Source organism: Pseudopipra pipra, chromosome 5 (genome assembly GCF_036250125.1).
Source record: "Pseudopipra pipra isolate bDixPip1 chromosome 5, bDixPip1.hap1, whole genome shotgun sequence".
Lineage (NCBI taxonomy): Eukaryota > Metazoa > Chordata > Aves > Passeriformes > Pipridae > Pseudopipra > Pseudopipra pipra.
Window position 1 is genome coordinate 40,498,654 of NC_087553.1, and position 19,229 is coordinate 40,517,882.

The 19,229-nt window shown below is 39.8% G+C and overlaps 1 protein-coding gene across 1 annotated transcript; it reads left to right on the top strand.

Annotated features, from left to right (window-relative positions):
- Positions 1-3,397: 3,397 nt before the first annotated feature.
- On the top strand, positions 3,398-7,344 carry IL22 (interleukin 22). Its single transcript, XM_064656924.1, has 5 exons — positions 3,398-4,742; positions 5,545-5,610; positions 5,707-5,850; positions 6,074-6,139; positions 6,548-7,344. Exons 1-5 carry the CDS (start codon positions 4,548-4,550, stop codon positions 6,659-6,661), a joined length of 585 nt encoding a protein of 194 aa, XP_064512994.1. The 5' UTR covers positions 3,398-4,547; the 3' UTR covers positions 6,662-7,344.
- Positions 7,345-19,229: the final 11,885 nt, after the last annotated feature.

Genomic DNA, 19,229 nt, shown 5'->3' on the forward strand with positions numbered 1-19,229 from the left:
CCTCCTTCTTCCAAGAGGTTCACAATTTCTTAATATTAAACCTAGTATGAAAAAAAAAGAAAAAAAACCAAGTAAAAATATAATGATGAAATGCTACATGTCCTCTTCCAGTTTCTGTGTTGATATAATTTTCTCTACAGAAATTGAATTCCTTCTACCATTCCTAGTGATCATACACAGAAGACACTTGTCTGTGTACTAGGACATTTCCATAATGAATAGCTGGATTACAGAAAAGCTTATTTTCAAGTTTTATGAGGAAGAATCAAGTTCCATTACTGATGATTTCATTGCTGGACAGAGAGCTGACTCAAGCTGGAGCTTGAGCTGAAACATTTTTATAGTTGGCTTTAATCTTTGCAAGCTTGAAAGTCTGGGCAAAAGCTGAGGAGAACTAAAATAAAATGCAGCCAACTAGCTCACAAATGAGGTGGAGCAAAATAAGTGTGACCTGAAACTTGAAATTGCATGTTCAGTTTTAGGTGTTAAGTGACCTGTGGTCCATTCACACAAATGTTTAAGGGGGGTGAATTGCATCACCAAATAGAAGATCCAACAGGATGATACAGAGGCTCACTCTTTCACATGCCTACTCTTGGCAGTGTTTCTAGCCCAGTGGCCAATTCTGACTTTTTGAATAATGCGGTATAATCCTGGCTGATTCAAAGTGTACTAAAGCTCAAGGAAATTCCTGCGTGCCAGTGTGCTGCTGCTGAAACTCAACAGCTGAATATCAAAGTACAATGTTGGTTATTCACCTGTGGCCTCATTCAAAGTCAGAAGGAAATGTCTGTGGCTTTTGAGGCAGATGTGATGTAGAGTTCCAGTCATCCTCAAAAAATCCTGTTTTCAATGTGGGTCAAGAAGTCATTGCTGAGAATATTCTACCACTATAGTTTCTTAATGAATTTGGGAAACAAACTTTAAATGTTTATAGGTGAGTTTACTGACAGGACATTTAACTCTTGGAACAGTACCAGGGAAAAAAAATGACCTGTGAACATTTTCAAAATTATTTTTTTATTAATTATACTTAAAAAAACAGCGCAAGAGGGTATTTTATAGAAGATGGGAGGTCTTTGGTAGTTTTTAATTAAAATGAAAGCATAACAGGTATGTTTCCTTGTAGGAATTTTGTACTTTGAATAGTGCTACTAGCCTTAAACATTAAAAATATCATTAAACCTAGAAAAAAAATCATAAAATTAGAATGGGAAATTACTTCCCCCTTGTTCTTAAGATATATTTTGTCCGGTATATTCTTTATCCCCAGAGTAAGACCCACCAGTGATGGTTTCAACCAGAGTACCACACTTTAAATTAAAGGCAGATTTCCTTCCCCTGGTCTCTCTCCTGCCAGCTCTACAGTTCAGAGTAGCCTGTTCAGGAAGCAATTTCCCTGAAGTTCACATTCAGTACTGGCTTAGCACTTAGACCTTATTTTTCAGAAGTTGATTGTACTTCCTTCTCAAACAAGAAGAAAAAGAATTTATTCCTCATATGTTAGCAGAAAATCTTTATATTCTTTCCTCTTTCTTAGGACTTCTGAGGACTGGAGTATGATCCAGTAGTAGTGCAGGTTTTTAGCTCCATCTTTACATAGGATGTAATGCTGGATTCATATCTCCCATGCAGGGTGTGGTGAGCTAGTCAAAAGAGGTGATAGCCATGACAAGTCACATTTTCGTTCTATGCAATCTCATAACAGAAGACCCTGGGAATTGGAGGCATATCCACACTTCCAAAGAAATTATTTTGACATGTAGCAGGAAATAACAGCAGCCATGACTGCAGCTGTACCATAATTCTGCGGTAAATCCAGGACCAACAGTCATTTGGTAGAAGATGGTTGAGAAGAGGCCAGGAATGGACTGATGAGCATGCTAAAATTAGTGTCCAGTAAGGTTTTGACTGTTTGTTTTTGCGTTGGACCATACAGTAAACTAGAGTAAGCACAGTAAGCACTAACAGAAAGTTAAATAATGCAAAGGCTTTAGAAATGTCATTAAAAAAAATTTCATGCAGAACACGAATTAATGAACTCACAATATGTACTTCAGCATCTCAGTGTGTGGAAAAACAGAAGTAGCAAGGTAAACTAAACAACTGAAACAAAGCTTTTCTAAAGTGTCAGAAGGAAGACATCATGACACAACGAAAAAGTAGCATGACAGAGAGATGGCTAACAATACAGATGGGAGAAAGAGAGCTTTAACAAGGCTGACAAGGTTTTCTATGAAAATAGGTGTGTCATAGTGTATGGTTTCAAATAATAGAGAAGACAGACAAAAGACATCCTGCATTGACTGCATAAAAAAGGGCAGAAGAAAGATTCAACGTCTAATTCCTCATTCATCTGCCTGATGTTGTTTATATGTCCATCAGGATGCATGGGAAGCTTGGGACCAGCAGGGCTCCTCACAGTGGTTTGAAGAGATGAGAGTGGCACAGCACCTACTTACCTAGGTCATGCACCCTTTCCATGGGATTGGAGCCACAAGAAGACATAAGGCAAGCTAGATCTGTGTCTGACAAGAGTAAGTGGCCAAAGGGATGGAGAGGTGGCATGTACCAGAAAGACAAGGACAGGGAATCTGAACCAGGGAGGGTCTGAATGCCTGTTCATGGATTTTATTCTGGGTATGGCACTTCAGTTGTGATGGGTGAGCTGATGGAGAAGTGTGAGAAACCTCAGTTAGAAACAGATTTTGGTTATCAGGCTGTATTTAAAACCTGGAGAGGAGTTTGTGGAAATGCGCTTCAGAGGAGGCCAATCCTTTGAAACAGCCTATCTGTCAGGATTTCTCACAATTTGGTCTTTAATGTCTGTCTTTTGGCTAAGTAAAGTATAACTCAGCATTTGATCTTCTCATTAACTTGCACCACCACTAGGACTATTAGCCTCCAAATGAAACATATGTGGAAAATAGTTTAGAAATATGTTCTTGAATAGCTTTGTGGTACATTTGGGTGTGAATGAGACTGTTGACATCCTGGGTCCAGACTTGCTTTCTGCTGCCTTCTGCAGTCAGGATGCTGTTGGAGGTTGGTCATGGGAATGGGAACCTGAGAGGGGCACAGAAAGGGAGGGGGTGATGGTGGCTCCAGGGTGAGAGGGTGCAGTTTCAAGGGCACAGATCTGTGCAGAGCTGATGTGGCAGGTGTCCGAGGGAAACTGAGACAGGACTGAGACCTGGAAAGATGAATTTCTGCTGCAGATGTATCAGGGGAGGCTAAAGAATAAACCTAGTGCCACCTAGCCTTTAAGTACTTCCTAAGGAAAAGAGCTGGGCATTTCAGACCATGGGGTAAGGTTGATTATGGCTTTTGTCCTGAGAACCTCAGCCACAAAGGTTCGAGGGACCTTTGAGAACCTTTGTCCTGAGAACCTCAGCCACAGGGATGCCCACTCTCAGAGTTCTCAGATGTTCACTCTCAGAGGCAGAGCTGAAGCGTTGGTTTTCCAGGTCTGATTTCTCCTCTTTGTCACCTGTGTGCCTTGTGGGTATTATACAACCAGGAGCTGGCATTTGTACCAGTTCTGTGTTCTCATGCACTGCTGTCTACAGCTGGGTTGCAACTTACTCTCTAAAAAGAGCACTGTTTCTCTTTAACACTGTGCATAGTATTTAAGACTGAAGGTGCAGAACTACCTTAATATTACCAGAAGAGGCTTAGGAACATGGAAATCACCTGGATAAGAAAGGACATGACCACAGTTCTGATCATTGCACATGATTACAGCCTGGAATATGGATAATTTTTGAAAAAACCAGGAATTTGGAAATCAGGGATGTGAAAAATGCAGTGTTGGTCCTACACAGTTTCTGATCTCTCAGAGAGGATTTCACAGTGATGGGCAGATGGCTAGTGACCCAGTGGGCCACTGTGTGGGAAAGGGTATTTGCAGGGTAGGAACCATAGGTGGTCAGTGCTTTGGGTCTTTTGTGGTCTCTGACCACTTGTGTACACCAGTCAGCAGCAGAGAAACACCAGTCTTTTACCACAGAAGATGAACAAAAGTTTGGATAAGTTACATTATCTGCTATCAAATTGTCAATCAAATAAGTGTGTTACAATTGGGACAGGAGGCGCAAACTCATAAAGCTCTCAAATATTTTTATGCAAAAAGAATTCAGGATTCCTACCCTGGTAAAAGCCCCTGCTTTGCCCCACGTTAATATTTGGTTTGTTTTATAGGAAACTAAGGATTATGATGCCCTTTGAAGTTGTATTTGTGGGTTTTGAGGTGGTTAGGTAGTTCTCAGAAGAGGATACTGGAAAGTAAGAGACTTGCTGATGTCATTTTTATTTCACCACCAGTACCCAAAAAAGAAAAAAAGCTGAGAGATGTTGCTGGCCCTATATAAGGTGCAGTCACCTCCTGCGGAGTGCATCAAGAATCACAGCAAAGGTAAGGCTTGCAGCCTTCATGCTGCTCTCACTTTGCCTTGCCCACTCTCCCTGATGCTAACGCTGCTCTCTCTCATCAGTGCTGAGTGCTGTAGCTGCAACCTGCTGGAACGGACGATCTCGGACCGTGAGCCATGGCCTACCTGCAGACCTTGTCCAAGAGCTTCCCAGGATGGGTTTTCTTCTGTTGCTGTTGCTGTCTCCCTCTTCTTCTCACCAGCTCTCTGCCTCTGAAAGGGGCTTCTACTGCCCATCATGCCTGCAGGCTCAGGAAGATCAACTTCCAGCAGCCCTACATTAGGAATCGCACCTACACCTTGGCTAAAATGGTACAGTAACCCACATATTCTTCATAGTGGGATCTGAGGACTTACTCCTCTGTCCCGGCTTCTAGCCTTTGGCATTGCTCTCTCTTTACCATGCCTTTCTCCAGAGGAAAAATGTGCATTTGCAGTTAAGGCAGAGCTTGGGTGTGTGGAGTGGGTCTGTTGCCTGCTGGCTGTGTAGGCAGGGGAAGCTGTTGCCTCTCCTCCTCCTGCTCCTGCTCCCCAAAGGAAAGAAAGCCCCTAGAACAGCACGGCTCCTTCTCTTCAAGCAGCTGGTGCTAAAATGGGACAATTGTGAAACATGAGATTAAATTTCTCAATTTGCCCAGTCCATTTGGAGCTGGGCTTGTCCATGACTCCAGTCCCAGCCAGGCAGATGCTCAGGCATCTTACAGTGCTCTGCTTGGGCGGGTTTCTTGGCTGCTCTTGCCATGGGTGGGTCTCCCACAGTGTACACCATCGAAGGCTGCAGCACCTCCCAGCAGCACTGGGGGCCACCGCGAGGTCGGCCACCTGCAGCATCTGGTTTAGTCATCGTAACCACTACGACATCGGATGTTTAAGAGGGGGACATGAATTCAGACTTTTGCTTATTTATTTTCCAGTGATACTGACCTTAAATCTCATCCAATTGAAGGGAGAAACAGACACAATATCCAGGTTTATCTACCTGTAACAGACTGCCTGTGGTGTCCATTCCCTCATTTCACCTGCACTTTCATTACCGATGAAGACCTTAGGGTTTATTATTCAATTTTAGGCAAGGTTCCCATCCCCACCTGACATTTCCTTTTTTTACTCTCAGGCCAGTGCCTCGGACAAGGACACAGATAACAGATTGATTGGGCAGCAGCTCTATGTTAACATCAAGGTAAGCCTTACGCAAGGAGTCTGCTCTTTACATATCTCTGCAGCACTCATTGATCTCTTGCTTTGATTTAACATGATCTCTTGCTTTCACACATAGGAAAACAACCGCTGCTACCTGATGAAGAGGGTTGTGGAGATTGTGGTAAAAGATGTTCTCCTCACTGAGGTCAAGAATCAGTACCCATATGTTGAGGAGGTTGCACAGTTCTTGGCATCCCTGACCTCGGAGCTGAGCAGATGTGTGAGTAACATTGGGTTTCTTTCCCTGCGAGTGTTGACTCTTGTTGCTGCTCCTGAATCTCAGAATGTTACAAACAGTGGCAAAAGGCAGTGATACAAAAGGAAACCTCAGATCAAAGATATGAAACTCAGAGTTGATAGAAAGGTGTGAAAAAGAAAAAAAAAATCAAGCACATTGTTGCGTACAGCTGTCAATCTTATGTCTGGATGTTTCCTTTTTTTAGAAATTCTCAGGAAACAGGCAGCACATTGAAAAGAACCTGGAACAAATGAAGAACAAAATGGAACAGGTACATTTTTTTCCAAACATTTAAAAAGAGCAGTTTCAAACCCTAATCATTTAGTTGGATTAAGTCTGACCTGACTATGAAACAAACTCTGGAGATTATTTAGGAGGTGAAGCTTGCAGGGGCATTAAGGAGGGGATTAGTAACATTTCCCCTTCCAACCCTCCTTCACTTGTCCTGGTAACTCTGCACATGTTATGGTAATATAAACCTTAAAAAGTTATGTTACAGGAACTGTATATGCTAGTCTAGATTTGAAAAAGCTAGTTTATATCTTATGGCATAATGACTAACAGAACTATGTGAGAGAATTAGGAAAGTTAAGTTCTTGATTCAGTTTCTGTGACAATCCTAATTTCAATTTTCTGAGAAATCATGAGTTGCTAAGACTTGCATTCTGCTCTTTTCTAGTTGGGAGAAAATGGAAAGACTAAAGCCATTGGAGAATTGGATTTACTGTTTGACTACATGGAAAATGCCTGCACTGATATCACAAAGAAGGGAGGGAACAAGGAGAAAAACTGAGAAAATTTCAGATCAGGCTTGAAGAGATGTCTCTGAAAATCTCTTGTGATAACTCAAACTGATTAGCTGTTACAGCAACTACACCCATTCCCCTCAGATGCAATATGTTTTTCACTTGTGTCAAAACTAGCAAACTAAGTGGGCAGAGACAGGATGCATATTGCTGCCTTCTTTGAAAATGAAAACTCCGGGACACTGCAGCTCCATTTAAACACAGGCCATTAGTTATTTTCAAAGGCACACTCCTGTCCTCCCCATCTCCATAGGAATGAGGCAACTGTTTCTGTCGTTTATATGCTGAAATTTGGCACCTATGGATCAGCTTTGATCCAGGTAGGAAGTTAAAGGTAGCCAGGAAATTTTGAGCCTCTCACCTGGAAGTCTGTCTTGAATATGTTGTCCTCTTCTGACCTTTGCCTGAAAAGTTGGTATTTCAGACTAATTCAGAAATATTTTTTGTCATTTGTATTTAATGGTAACTTATTTTAAAGTAATAATTATACAATACTTTTATTTATATAGATTAGTTGAAAAATATTCAAGGAAATATATTTATGAAACTGTACCAGAAAGTTTTAGGTGAACTATGAAAGTAACACTGCTGTGTGATATTTATATGCAAATTGAATATTTTATAAATGCTTGCACTTTAATTTATTATAATAAATATTTTAATCCTCAAACATTGCCACTTGCAGAGCTTTTATCTTTTCTTCAGACACAAGGGACATGATACACATTACGCCTGTGGTGTTGCTGGACTAATGGCTGTACTTTTGTATCTACAAAGCATGCAACCTCAGTTTGGGGACATGCTTCCTTACCATAAGGCTGCAATTTCAACTTATAGAATCATAGAATCAGACGGGTTGGAAAGGACCTCTGAGATCATCAAGTCCAACCCTTGATCCACTACCACCACAGTTGCTAGACCATGGCACTAAGTGCCACGTCCAGCCTCATCTTAAAAACCTCCAGGGACAGAGAATCCACCACTTCCCTGGGCAGCCCATTCCAATGGCTGATTACCCTCTCCGTAAAGAATTTCTTTCTAATATCCAACCTAAACTTCCCCTGGCACAGCTTAAGGCCGTGCCCTCTTGTCCTACTGCTGATTGCCTGGGAGAAGAGACCAACCCCCACCTGCCTACAACTTCCTTTCAGGGAGTTGTAGAGAGCGATGAGGTCTCCCCTGAGCCTTCTCTTCTCAAGGCTAAACAGCCCCAGCTCCCTCAGCCTCTCCTCACAGGACTTGTGTTCAATTCCCTTCACCAGCCTCGTTGCCCTTCTCTGCACCTGCTCCAGCACCTCAACATCTTTCCTGAACTGGGGGGCCCAGAACTGGACACAGCACTCCAGGTGTGGCCTCACCAGCGCTGAGTACAGGGGCAGAATCACTTCCCTGGTCCTGCTGGCCACACTGTTCCTGATGCAGGCCAGGATGCCATTGGCTTTCTTGGCCACCTGGGCACACTGCTGGCTCATGTTCAGCCTCCTGTCAATCAGCACTCCCAGGACCCTCTCTGTCTGGCTGCTCTCCAGCCACTCTGTCCCCAGCCTGTAGCGATGCAGTGGGTTGTTGTGGCCAAAGTGCAGGATCCTGCATTCTCACTGATCTATCCATAGGCACGCTGAGCACAAGCGGAGTTCTACAGCATTAGGAATTTGAAAGTCCTTCAGAAGAGAATGTTTGGTACCTACTCTTGACACAAGCTCCAAGACAGAAAACAGCCCAAGTCACTGAAGAGCAGTTTAATCTGTCATTATCATGTGCTTCAGCCATGTCTCCTGGGCAAAGACAGAAGAGTTGCTCTAGTGCAGCTGGAGAAATTAGTGACTGGACCAAGGTTAAAGGTTTGAAAAGCATCCAAATAGTCAGAAAGCCAGAGGAGATATGTAATAGCAGATTTTCAGGAACTGCTGAAGTGTTCTTAAGCAAGGCCTTACTATTTATTCATCAGGGCAACAGATATTCTGTCCACATTTAAAAATTGCTGCTCCTGAGCCAGAGCAATTTAAAGATGCATTTAAAAGCATCCATCCATACCTATTTTGAACAAGGTTTATGTGAACTGAAATCGTAACACTTTCTTGTAGGAAATCACATATTAGACTGGCATATGATCCATTTGAGTGATGGATGCCTGTCAAATTAGATGCATTCAACGTGGTTTACTTTTCTCCATACACTCTCATTTGCATCTCACAATATATGATTTACGTGCCTGTTCACAGTCAAGGCAGAAGTGACCCAACAGAGACAGCCAGCCATGATTTGGTACGACATGACAGTGTCAGGGGTTTAACCTTTTGCTATATTCAGTAGAATACATATTTCCTTTCTTGTGGAATATGCAGTGATGTTGTCGAGAGCTATTGGCCAACATCCTTTCTCTTATCACTCAAGCTTGTGTCAGCTGACAGCAAAGCGAGGGAATTTAGACATCAAAAGAGCAGTTCACTTCACAGACCTTTGAAATACACTGTCTTTCCCCAAACTATGCCTGTCTCTCTTTATAGTCAGTGGAAGGTAAGAGGAATTATTCAGGTGTCATTCCTCTGGTCTACATTAGAAGCTTATGAAGATTCTGGTTTTTGACAGCATAACATGACTTTGCCCTAAAAGTACCTGTTTTCTTCCTTAATTATAAATAGAGACTAGATCATGAGCCACACACGGGCTCTGTAATATAATTGCTTCACAGATGGATAAATAACTTATTTCCTTGTTCTACTTCCTCTAGGCCTCTTCTACATTTTCCTTGTTGATCTGCCCTACCCAGAAATTCCAAATCAATGTCTCAAGTTTTCCAGTGCTTCATTTGGGCTAAACCCAAATGAAAACCCATTTGTCCACAAAAGTGTAAAAATGAAGTCAACTAATTATTAATTTCTCTAACCCTAAAAACCATCAGCTGGAAGACTCTACCATGGAAACCTCATGAGTTGGTGCCCTGGAAATGCCACAGAGCAAATTTTGCAGAATTTCCTTCACAGGTTTTCTTGCAGGGTACGTGTGACTTGTGGGTGTGTGAAGGGTGGTGGCGATGGTCAGTTTTGAACAGATGAAGGAAGTAGAAGTTGGAGGAGGTTTCCCTTACAACAGGGGGAAATATCTGGGACAAACAATTACTGACTAAAAGAAAATAAAAATACAGTTTCAGGAAAGCTGGGTTTCAATTTAGTTAATAGTTACAGCTCAAAAAAGGAAAATCATGCTGAAATGTTTCGTTTTGACATTTTTCTAAATAAATAGTGTTTTGGTTTAGAATTTTATGTGCATTTCTTTCAAAGGTTGAAAAGAGATTTGAAAGCAAAATGAGCTGTTTCATTTTGAGTTGAACAAGTGCTTTGGGCTGACCCAAAATGAATTTTCTTGGTTTAATTTTTCAGTTGGGTCACCAAAAAGAAACTCCATTATTCATGCAGTTCTAATTTCCATTGCCCTATTTTCCTTTCCATTCTCTACCTCCCAGTCATGAACTATTTGTAATTCCAAGAGGTCCTCGACCTAGCGCTGGTAGGGAAAGCACCTGATCCACATCCTTCACCGAGGACACCTCCACTGGAGAGGCTGGAGAACCTCTTCCCTAGCAAAAATTGACAGACCACCCTACTGTCAAATTTGCATTTTGTTGGCTCTTCCTCCCCTTTCTTACATTAGGTGACCAGAACAGGCACTTTTTTTGCTACACAGATAATCATAAAACATTTAAACTGCCTCCGAAACTTCATATCGTGAAGAGAGAGGAACCCAAAGCATGAACAGAAGTTGCCACATCCTGCTGAGTAAGTACTGGTGACAGTTTAAGAAACATCTCTTAAATACGTTGCATGGAGTGTTATTCAGTTATGAGGTTTACATGTTCAGTGTATGAATATATACTCCCCAAGTGACCTAGAATAATAAAACGTTGATATTTCCAATTTGTCACTGGAGGTGTGCTCTAGGCAATGTAAAATGCCGAAGCTATCCTGATCAGAAACCAATGGCGTGTGATTATGTCAGCTTTTGCTTTACAGCACAATTAGCTAAACAATTAGCTGCTCTGGAGAAGGTATGGACTGCACTGAACAGCAGTAAATGCCTGACAACCTTCTCAGTTGCAGCCATCATCACTATGGATGTTTGTAAAGTCAGTGTAATTGGGAGCAGAACTGGCCTGCTAAAGTGAAGTAAGATTGGCAGAGACATTAGAGTCAGTTTCAGGCTCGTATCTGATGCTGCCAGAAAGAATGTAATGACCATGGAAATAAAGAAAAACCTACAGTGCAGTTGTATGGAACCCAGGGTACTTTTGGCAGGCCACTACCCAATGATATATTTCATAAAATTGTATATTTAGGACAGAAAATAAAGCAACCTCTCAGGGGATCCAGACCAGGATTCTGAGCCATTCAAGAATATGTTAGGAAGTTGTAGTTGGATGAGGTAAATTACAAAACACAAACTATGCTAAGGTTGATGGCATTTCTGGGGCTAAACATGACTCAGCACATATCCATTTGTAACACCTTTTTCTTGATTAACACACAGCTGCAGATATTATCAGATTAATTGTATGAACTTCACCACTAATAAAAGTGTTAAACAGCTACATAAGTGAAAAGATTTCTTTTGAAGCCTGGGAAATCACTCTGTTAACCTTTAAATTCCAAATCCCTGGCCAAATTCACAGATGTCAGTTTCTATAATTTAATCTGGAACTTGCTGACGAATGGCTTAGCAATATTTCTACGTATTTCTTTCTCTAAGGAAAGATTAAAATAAAAATTATTTTGAGAAGTACCATCCATTTAACTTCAGCAAATTAACCCATGAGACCCAAATGTAAACCTTTTTTCAGTATGAAAGATTAAGGCAGAGCATTAAATATTTCCAAGATCTGGCCATTTTTCTCCTTTAAATTTGAATTAAAGAAAAGGGCAAATCTAAACTAAAAACATTTTCTGTTTAGTGCAGGGCAGCATGGATCAAACTATTTTGAAAAAAACAGACCAATAAGTATGTCTTTAACTATCTGTCTTGAAACTGTTGTACAGTTATTTTCTGCAAGAACCAGTAAGGGTTTTCCATGGAAATTGTAACCCTGGTTTCAAGTCACTGAAAGTGATATGCAAAGTGATATTGTTTTCCAAAAACTGCAAAATTGCACTGATTTAAAGTTCATTTTATTTTACAGTTTTCCAAAAGAGAATCACTTCTGACTCTTACAGCACATCTAAAGAATGGTGATGATGTTCATTAAGAAGTGAAAAGAATGGGGTAATTGTGTCTGTGGTAAAGTCTAAAAGCTGTGCAATCATGAAGATTGACTTTCTGATTTGTATTTTGCATTAGACCTTGGCATGTAAGAACACTCCAGTGGATTAGCTTATCCTGTATGTGGCCCTGCTCCACAGAAGATAGAAGGAAAACTCTTGTTGACTTCAAAGTGTATAAGGTCAGCCTTGTAGTTTATGTGCTTATCAAGTTAATTATATTACAAAGAAAAAATTGAAGATTTCAACACAGATGCTAAAATGGAAGTGATGAATTGCACTGCTCATGAAAGGCTTGTTCCATAAATTCTCTTGTACTGACACTTATTTGGGAAGTAGAGGTCCCAAAATAAAGTTTAGATGCTGCTTGTCATTGCAGTGATCTTTTATCGTTGGTGTGAAACTATCCTGTCCTTGTCTTAGGTTAATAATTTTTATCAAACACATCTATAAAGTTTCTGGTTTGGCCAACTTCTCCTTTAGTAGTTATGCTTTGTACTGTGACTCCTGGCAGTCTTGAATAGGAGAAGAAATTTCAGATTCTCTCTTTTTCATATTCTATCACCAAAGAAAATTGGATAGCTGAGGTTTTAGGTAGATATTCCCAGATTTAGGGATTATCAACTTAGATGCATTTTTTTACTCAAAAATGGAGAATGCCTCTTTGTGAAGCACATTTGGCAAAAAATATGACTATGACTATATATAACTATTCTGTAGTTATGAACATGTTAACATCAACGCAGTGATCATTTCTCCTGCATGTAACAGAGATTCCATTAAGTTTAGGAAATTATCTTGCTTGGTTTGACGGGACCCATGAGTGGCTCAGAAAATGCAAGGCAGTTACTTGCACATGGAATAGCTGGTTTAACTTGACATTTTAGATTGAAGCTCCTAAACAGGGAGCTGCTCAAAATATTCATCATGCTCTCATTTTAGTATCTGCCAATGCTTCAGTTGTTACATGAGAGGGATTTCTGAGCAGATACTGGGAACAGAAGAGAAACCAGTGACCAGGACTCTGATCCTGCAAATTGCCAAAACACCACATATTTCCCTCATCTTGATGGTAGCCTGTATCAGTCATCTGCCCCAGCTTTGATGCCAGAAAACCAGATAGCAAATGCTGAGGTGCTGCCCACAGGCTCTCATAGAGCCTGTCTCTTAGCCCTGCCACCAACAAGGAGGTTGGACAGGTGAGGGGAGGTGTTCTCTGAGAGCCTGGTTCCCTCCATCAGCCCTGGGTAATCAGCACAGACTCAGACATCCAACTTCTAGTGGTCTATTGTTGGGTGTTACAAATTCCAGGCATAGACTTCAGGGTGTTTGTTATGTTGCTCATGGGTCAACCTACCAGCAAGTGAAAGAAGTAAAACCAAGCAGATTTGTGTCATTTCACTTCGGAAACCTTTTGGCAGTAAGAATGTAACTGCGTTGGATTTCAATTTTAATTTCTTAGCTGTTTTCCACTGGTACTTGCAATTATGGGCTTCACTTTCTGTTGGTGACCCATTGATGCTGGAAATGAATAAATAGAGAATATTTTTTAGGTGAGGTGAACATGTGAGGTTTCTCTGAAAATAGGAAGACAGGAGCAACTCATTTTTTCTGCACTTCTGAAAAGTAAACTGGAGAATTTCTTAGACCTGCAGTATGAAGTTTTGACTGGCAGGGTTAGGTTTATGCTGTAACCTCATCAGAACTGAGACAAGAGAGAGGTGGCAGATTGGTAAATTATCTCCTGTTCCTTGCTCTGTGGTTACAAGAGTATATGATAAGTAAAAAGTTTGCTTTTCCAAAGTGACAGATTAGTAAAAATAAACCTTAGTATATTCAGAGATTTGGGCAAACATTTCAGACCTGGGGATTTTGCAGGGCTTACCTGAGAGTTTTGGAACATGTTGGCTGAAGATCAAGGCAAAAAATGTGATTTTTGTGGAGCTGCTAAGCTGAATGAAGGGCAATCTGCTACAAAAGTGCCTTTTCTCAAGAAAAAGAGTTCTCATGTGTAAAAATTTGCTTTCAAATAATCTAATCTAAACCTGGAAATCTGAGGAAACTTTTTACAACCCCTGAAGAGTGTACTTGGAGACTGATAAAAGCTTCTTCCAAAATGGGTACAAGTAATTGACAGTTTTTCTTAGAGATGGGAAAAAAGTAATTAAAATCAAGGCTGCCATGTGATTTTTCCAGCCCACACAGTGCCCTATGGAATGAGCCTCTTTCTAGTGATCCAAGAATACAAATAATCAGAAAAATTATGGCAAACAATTTTTTTGTAGGAAATGGTAGCTCTGAAGCTTTAAATAAGACTGAAGGGTATTTTTTACTGGATTTTTTTTAAATGTTTTTGCTGCTTTTCTACGTAAGTATGATTTTCTCCTGGAAAGTCAAAAAAATGAAAAGCCCAGTACTGATATTAAATTGTAAAGAATAAAAGGTTTCCATTGGTTGTTCACAGGAAACTATATTTTAAAAAAATTAAAAGTATCTATTTTCTTATGGAGAACATCAAGAACTTACTCATTAGTTTTACTTCACTCCTACAAGCATATAAGATGATTTAAACTTCTATCACAGTTACAAAATTTATTGCATATATGGGAATTTTTAAACTCAATGCTCAGGTCTCTATTTGTAGTTTTGCACATAAGAATTCCCTGAAAACCTTACTAAATCTACAAATATTAAGAGATGGAATATTTCTGTTTTGTTCAGGAAGCTCTAAAAGGAGATGTTTTTTAAAACATTTACATAATTTCACATGTGCATGTTTTTGCATATTGTGCTACAAATTAAGTGAAAAGTAAACCCTAAAAGTAGGCTAAAGATAATAAGCAATGCTGCCTTTTAGATGGTAACCTAAAGTTTCCCCATTGTTCTAATTATAAAAAAACCTCAGAATTTTCCTGATCTGAAGTGAGAATCTCAATGCATATTTTGACATCTCTGGCATCTGCTCTTTCTTTCTAGTTATATTTTGTGACATTTTATTTTTCTATTACTTTTATGAGTCTTTACAATATAATCTCTATTTTATAAATACTGCAAACATGAAACTCAGGTTTTACAGCACCGTCAGGTACTTCTCTAGTGGCTTGTGCCATAGCATTTAACATGCTTTGGAATTTCTCATAAGTAAAACATTATTTGGCTCCTATATAATTTCTAGGAAAAAAGTGTGATGTGACCATATCTGATAACTAACTAAATAAATTTTTCCCCCAAAATGCCCCTAGTGATGAGATTCATTGAAAGCCCCACTTTACAAAGAAGGAAGATACATAGTGGGAAGTGGAGAAATCTGGAGACATGAAGGCATTATTGAATGAAAGCTGGGGAGATGGCCCCATGGCAGCAATCTTCGACTGAAGGCCACAGACTATTCAGAGCTCAAGGACTGCTTATGAGGGAAAGATAACAGAGGGAAACACATTTATTGCCAAAAGGTTTAAGTTCATTGGAAGCAGAATGGCACTTCCAATGGAAAAATACTCTGGAAAATTGTTTTGTTGCCTACCACACTGTTGTTTCTCTTGCTTTTGTTCTTGGTGCTACCATTGGAGAATCAAGGCTGCAGCCATTGTGCAGCAGTCAGACCAACAGCATCCAGGATTTTGGTACAAATCTCACTTGTAAGAAGGCTGTCCCGAGAGATGACTTGGCAAGTATTTCACATTTTCCTGTGCAGGTTTTTTTGGTGTTCAAAGTTGGAAGGCTAAAGCTAAGACTCAGCTTTCACTTAACAGAAAAGCTTTAGCTCCCAGCCAAATGGATGACTTCAATTCTTTACTGAAACTATGGAAATACTCTGCAAGCAAACATTTTTCTGCATAGTTTTTGGTTTGGTTTGGGGTTTTTTTTAAGAAAGATTATTTTTTCCAATAAAGATCAACTGTAATGATTTTGTTAATATGGTTCAATTTGTTGCCTGTCATGTCAGCTGAAAGATTCAGTGCCAGTATTGTTCACCAATGTCTGGTTAGGTTACTTATACCTCTGTATGTCCTAACGTATCACTGTAGTTTCTGAACATTGTCCAGAAATTCTATTAAATTACTCTTTTAAATTACATTTCAAAATTTGTTTCTTACAGGAGATAATTGCCTCTGAACAGTCTGCTCAGTTCATGTCTTAAGTAATGTTCTTTTCCAACACCAAGAAATCTTTCCAGGATGTAGACTGTAGTTTCTGTAGCTTCACAGTCTCCCAGTTGATGTTGCTCATAGAGCTGCATGGGCAGCCTGTGTTGGCATTGCCAAGATGCTCAGAGATGTCCTGGGTTAAAAGAACAGAGAGGGAAAAAAACCTTTAAACAAAATTGAAAAGAGAAGCAAGAAAGGTTGAAAAAAATAATGAGGAGAGAGAAAACCAAAAAATGGTGCACAAAGGTAGAAGGAGAGAGAACTTTCCAGTATAGGAATGGTGCCATGCAAACTGACATACTTCTACCAGCCTAGCAGCTGTGGACATCCTCCTCCCCCAGACCTGAGCCCAGATTTTTGTGTGGTTGGCTTTTTCCTTTCCTAATTTTAGTACAACCCTTTTATAAAACCGTGACGACATCACAAGAGAAAGCAGGTCACAGACTCTTGAACATCCTGTACATCACAAGAGATTGGAGTTTGGAATAACCACCTGCCTACACTGGGTAAGCTGAGCTGTCTGTTGTTGCTGAACACATCTGTACACTCTGTAGTAATACTGCTGTAGAGGGAGTGAGTTTGGTGGTGGCAGATGAATGTTTTCTGAAGAGTTTGGGGACTGAATCACTGTAGCTAAGTGAGATCACTTGACTGGTTAACAGGAACAATGTGAACATGCTCAAACATTTTCATATCTGTTTCTTTCATAATCTCTCTTCTCAAATATAAGTCTACAAGAATGTGAATAGTAAAAGCTATATACAGAATGGTTTTATGTCAAATTCATCTCCTTGTCTAGCCATGAAGTGATGGCTAATTTTTAACTACATAACTGGACATTTGAAAAGTATCTTGAATTATACAGGTAGTGCTGCACATTCTTTCAAAGCCGTTAATTGCTGGCCATAAAAAGTGCTAATGCTTGGAGAACTTGAACTGTTGTCTATTTCTGTGCACAGAGGCAAAATTTTAGTATCTTGGTGTTTTCAAACTGGACTCTGAATATATTCTGTAATCTGCCTCTGAAAAAACTGAATGTACTGAACCTTCCTATCAGATGCCTGAAGTAAAAGTAGCTTGACAGACAATTTTTGGCCATCTATCATCAAACTGAAACAACACAGCAGGCCAGTAGCACTGGGAGATCCACCACTCGAATCAGTCTGTGCTTTTTCTTGAGGATGAGAGCAGATAGACAGTATGTTTTACACCAACTCACATTTGAAGCTTACTCAAAAGTTGTTATTAATAAAGTGCGAAAAAATGCAAATGCCCAGAAGAAATGCAATTGGCTTTGGTTTTTTTATTTGCCTTGGTATGGGTTGGTTTGGTTTGTCTTCTTCATCTGGGTTTGAATCTGATTTCTGCTTTACTTAATACCTTAAAATTTTTATGATGCTTGTCTAAGGCATAGAGTGAAAAAATTCCAAGTGCCTTAGATATGTAATTAAATATTAGATGGTGAAGTAGCACAGAGATAAATAAGGGACTGGACTATCTGTTATCTGAGGTGAGGCAGTGAGAAATTCCACTTGGGGTAGAGTCAGGGAGATCTTACCAATATGCATAAATACCTGAGAATGGAAAGTAAAGAAGAGAGACAATCTCCTCTCAGTGGTACCCAGTGACAGGACAAGAGGCAATAGGCACAAATTAAAATCCATGAAAATCCATCTGAACATGATAAGACAGTTTTTTGCTGTGAAGGTGACCAAAAATTGGCACAGGTTGACCAGAGAAGTTGTGGAATCTTATCTTTGGAGGTATTCAAACCCTGACTGGACATATTTCCAGGCAAACAACTGTAGGTGGCCCTTCTTGAATAGGAGTGTTGGACAAGATGACCTCCAGAGGTCACTTCCGACCTAAACCTTTGTTGCTCCTCAGCAAAGGCAGTTGAGGAGCACCTAGAAGGCACAATGTAATGTAGACGTGTCATGAGAACAAACGTAGGGATTTTGTGTTTAAGGATGGGAAAGGCACCAGACTGACATCCAGTCCTAGGCATTCAAAGTTTTTAGTTTTCTTTACAGTGTCCCAATTCTATATATATGGGGTTTTTTTCCTAACCAGAGCAGTGTATGTATAATATGTAAGCTGGAGCTGCTAATACCATCTGTTTGCATTATTCTGTTGTTCCTCTGACTTTTATGACTATTGAAGCTGCTGGCAGTGAATTGTCAGGTGTCTATGTGCTGAGTTTGCATGGGTAATTTAGGAACCTTTGTCTGAAAAATTGGCTTATAATAGTTCGGTAATTGTACAAAGTCTATAGCAGCTCCAAAAGTTCCTATTATACTAATAGAAGGTTACCAGAAACAGAGGTTAAACACTGGTGGGTATGGAAGGCTTACCTACATGCCTATATTCATTACAACCATTTTCAGAAAATTGCAGAATCAGTTTTGAATGCTGGGAGCTTCTCTGATCCAAACTTCTCTCTCCAATGGAGGCACTATGATATCTCAATTTTCTTATGTCCTAACAGTGGTGTTGTCATGCTCAGTTTTTGTAAAATCTCACTAAACTTATATTTTACTTATCAAATCACATTTCTGAAGACAAATACTGCAGCTCTTCATGTAGACCTCTTTTTTTCAGAAGACTAAAGTGAATCAAACAGGATGAGGGAACAATACAAATAGTAGAGAATAGTCTTAAGAGAAAGCACAACATTAACAGCAGCTAAGCAAATATGAGTAATATTTATAGGAAGTACACGACTAATTTAGTCCTAGTTATACTAACAGGAAATGAAATAAACATAAAATGTGAAAAATGAGAAGATTCGTAAGTAAGAAACTAGACTGGGCTTTTTATGTATGGAGATTAGAAAACCGTTTAAGTTGCAAAACAACCAGCAGATATGATTGTTACCTTAAATGGACTAATGGAACTTTGCAGCAGTGGTAGATGTATCTGTTCGTTCTACATAAATCAAGAGAATTTAATATTAATAATATCTACTGGAGTCATGTAGATCAAGACAATTCCATGGTTCACAATAAGACAGTGAAGAAAGGATCTTCTTCAGCTGGTGGTCTCATGCACTCATGTGGAGCATAGGTCATCATAGCCTTCTTTGAAACTTAATCGTTACTCAGGGCAAATCAGGCAAGATTTTCTTATTTAATAAGATGGCTGCTCTGTTAATTTTT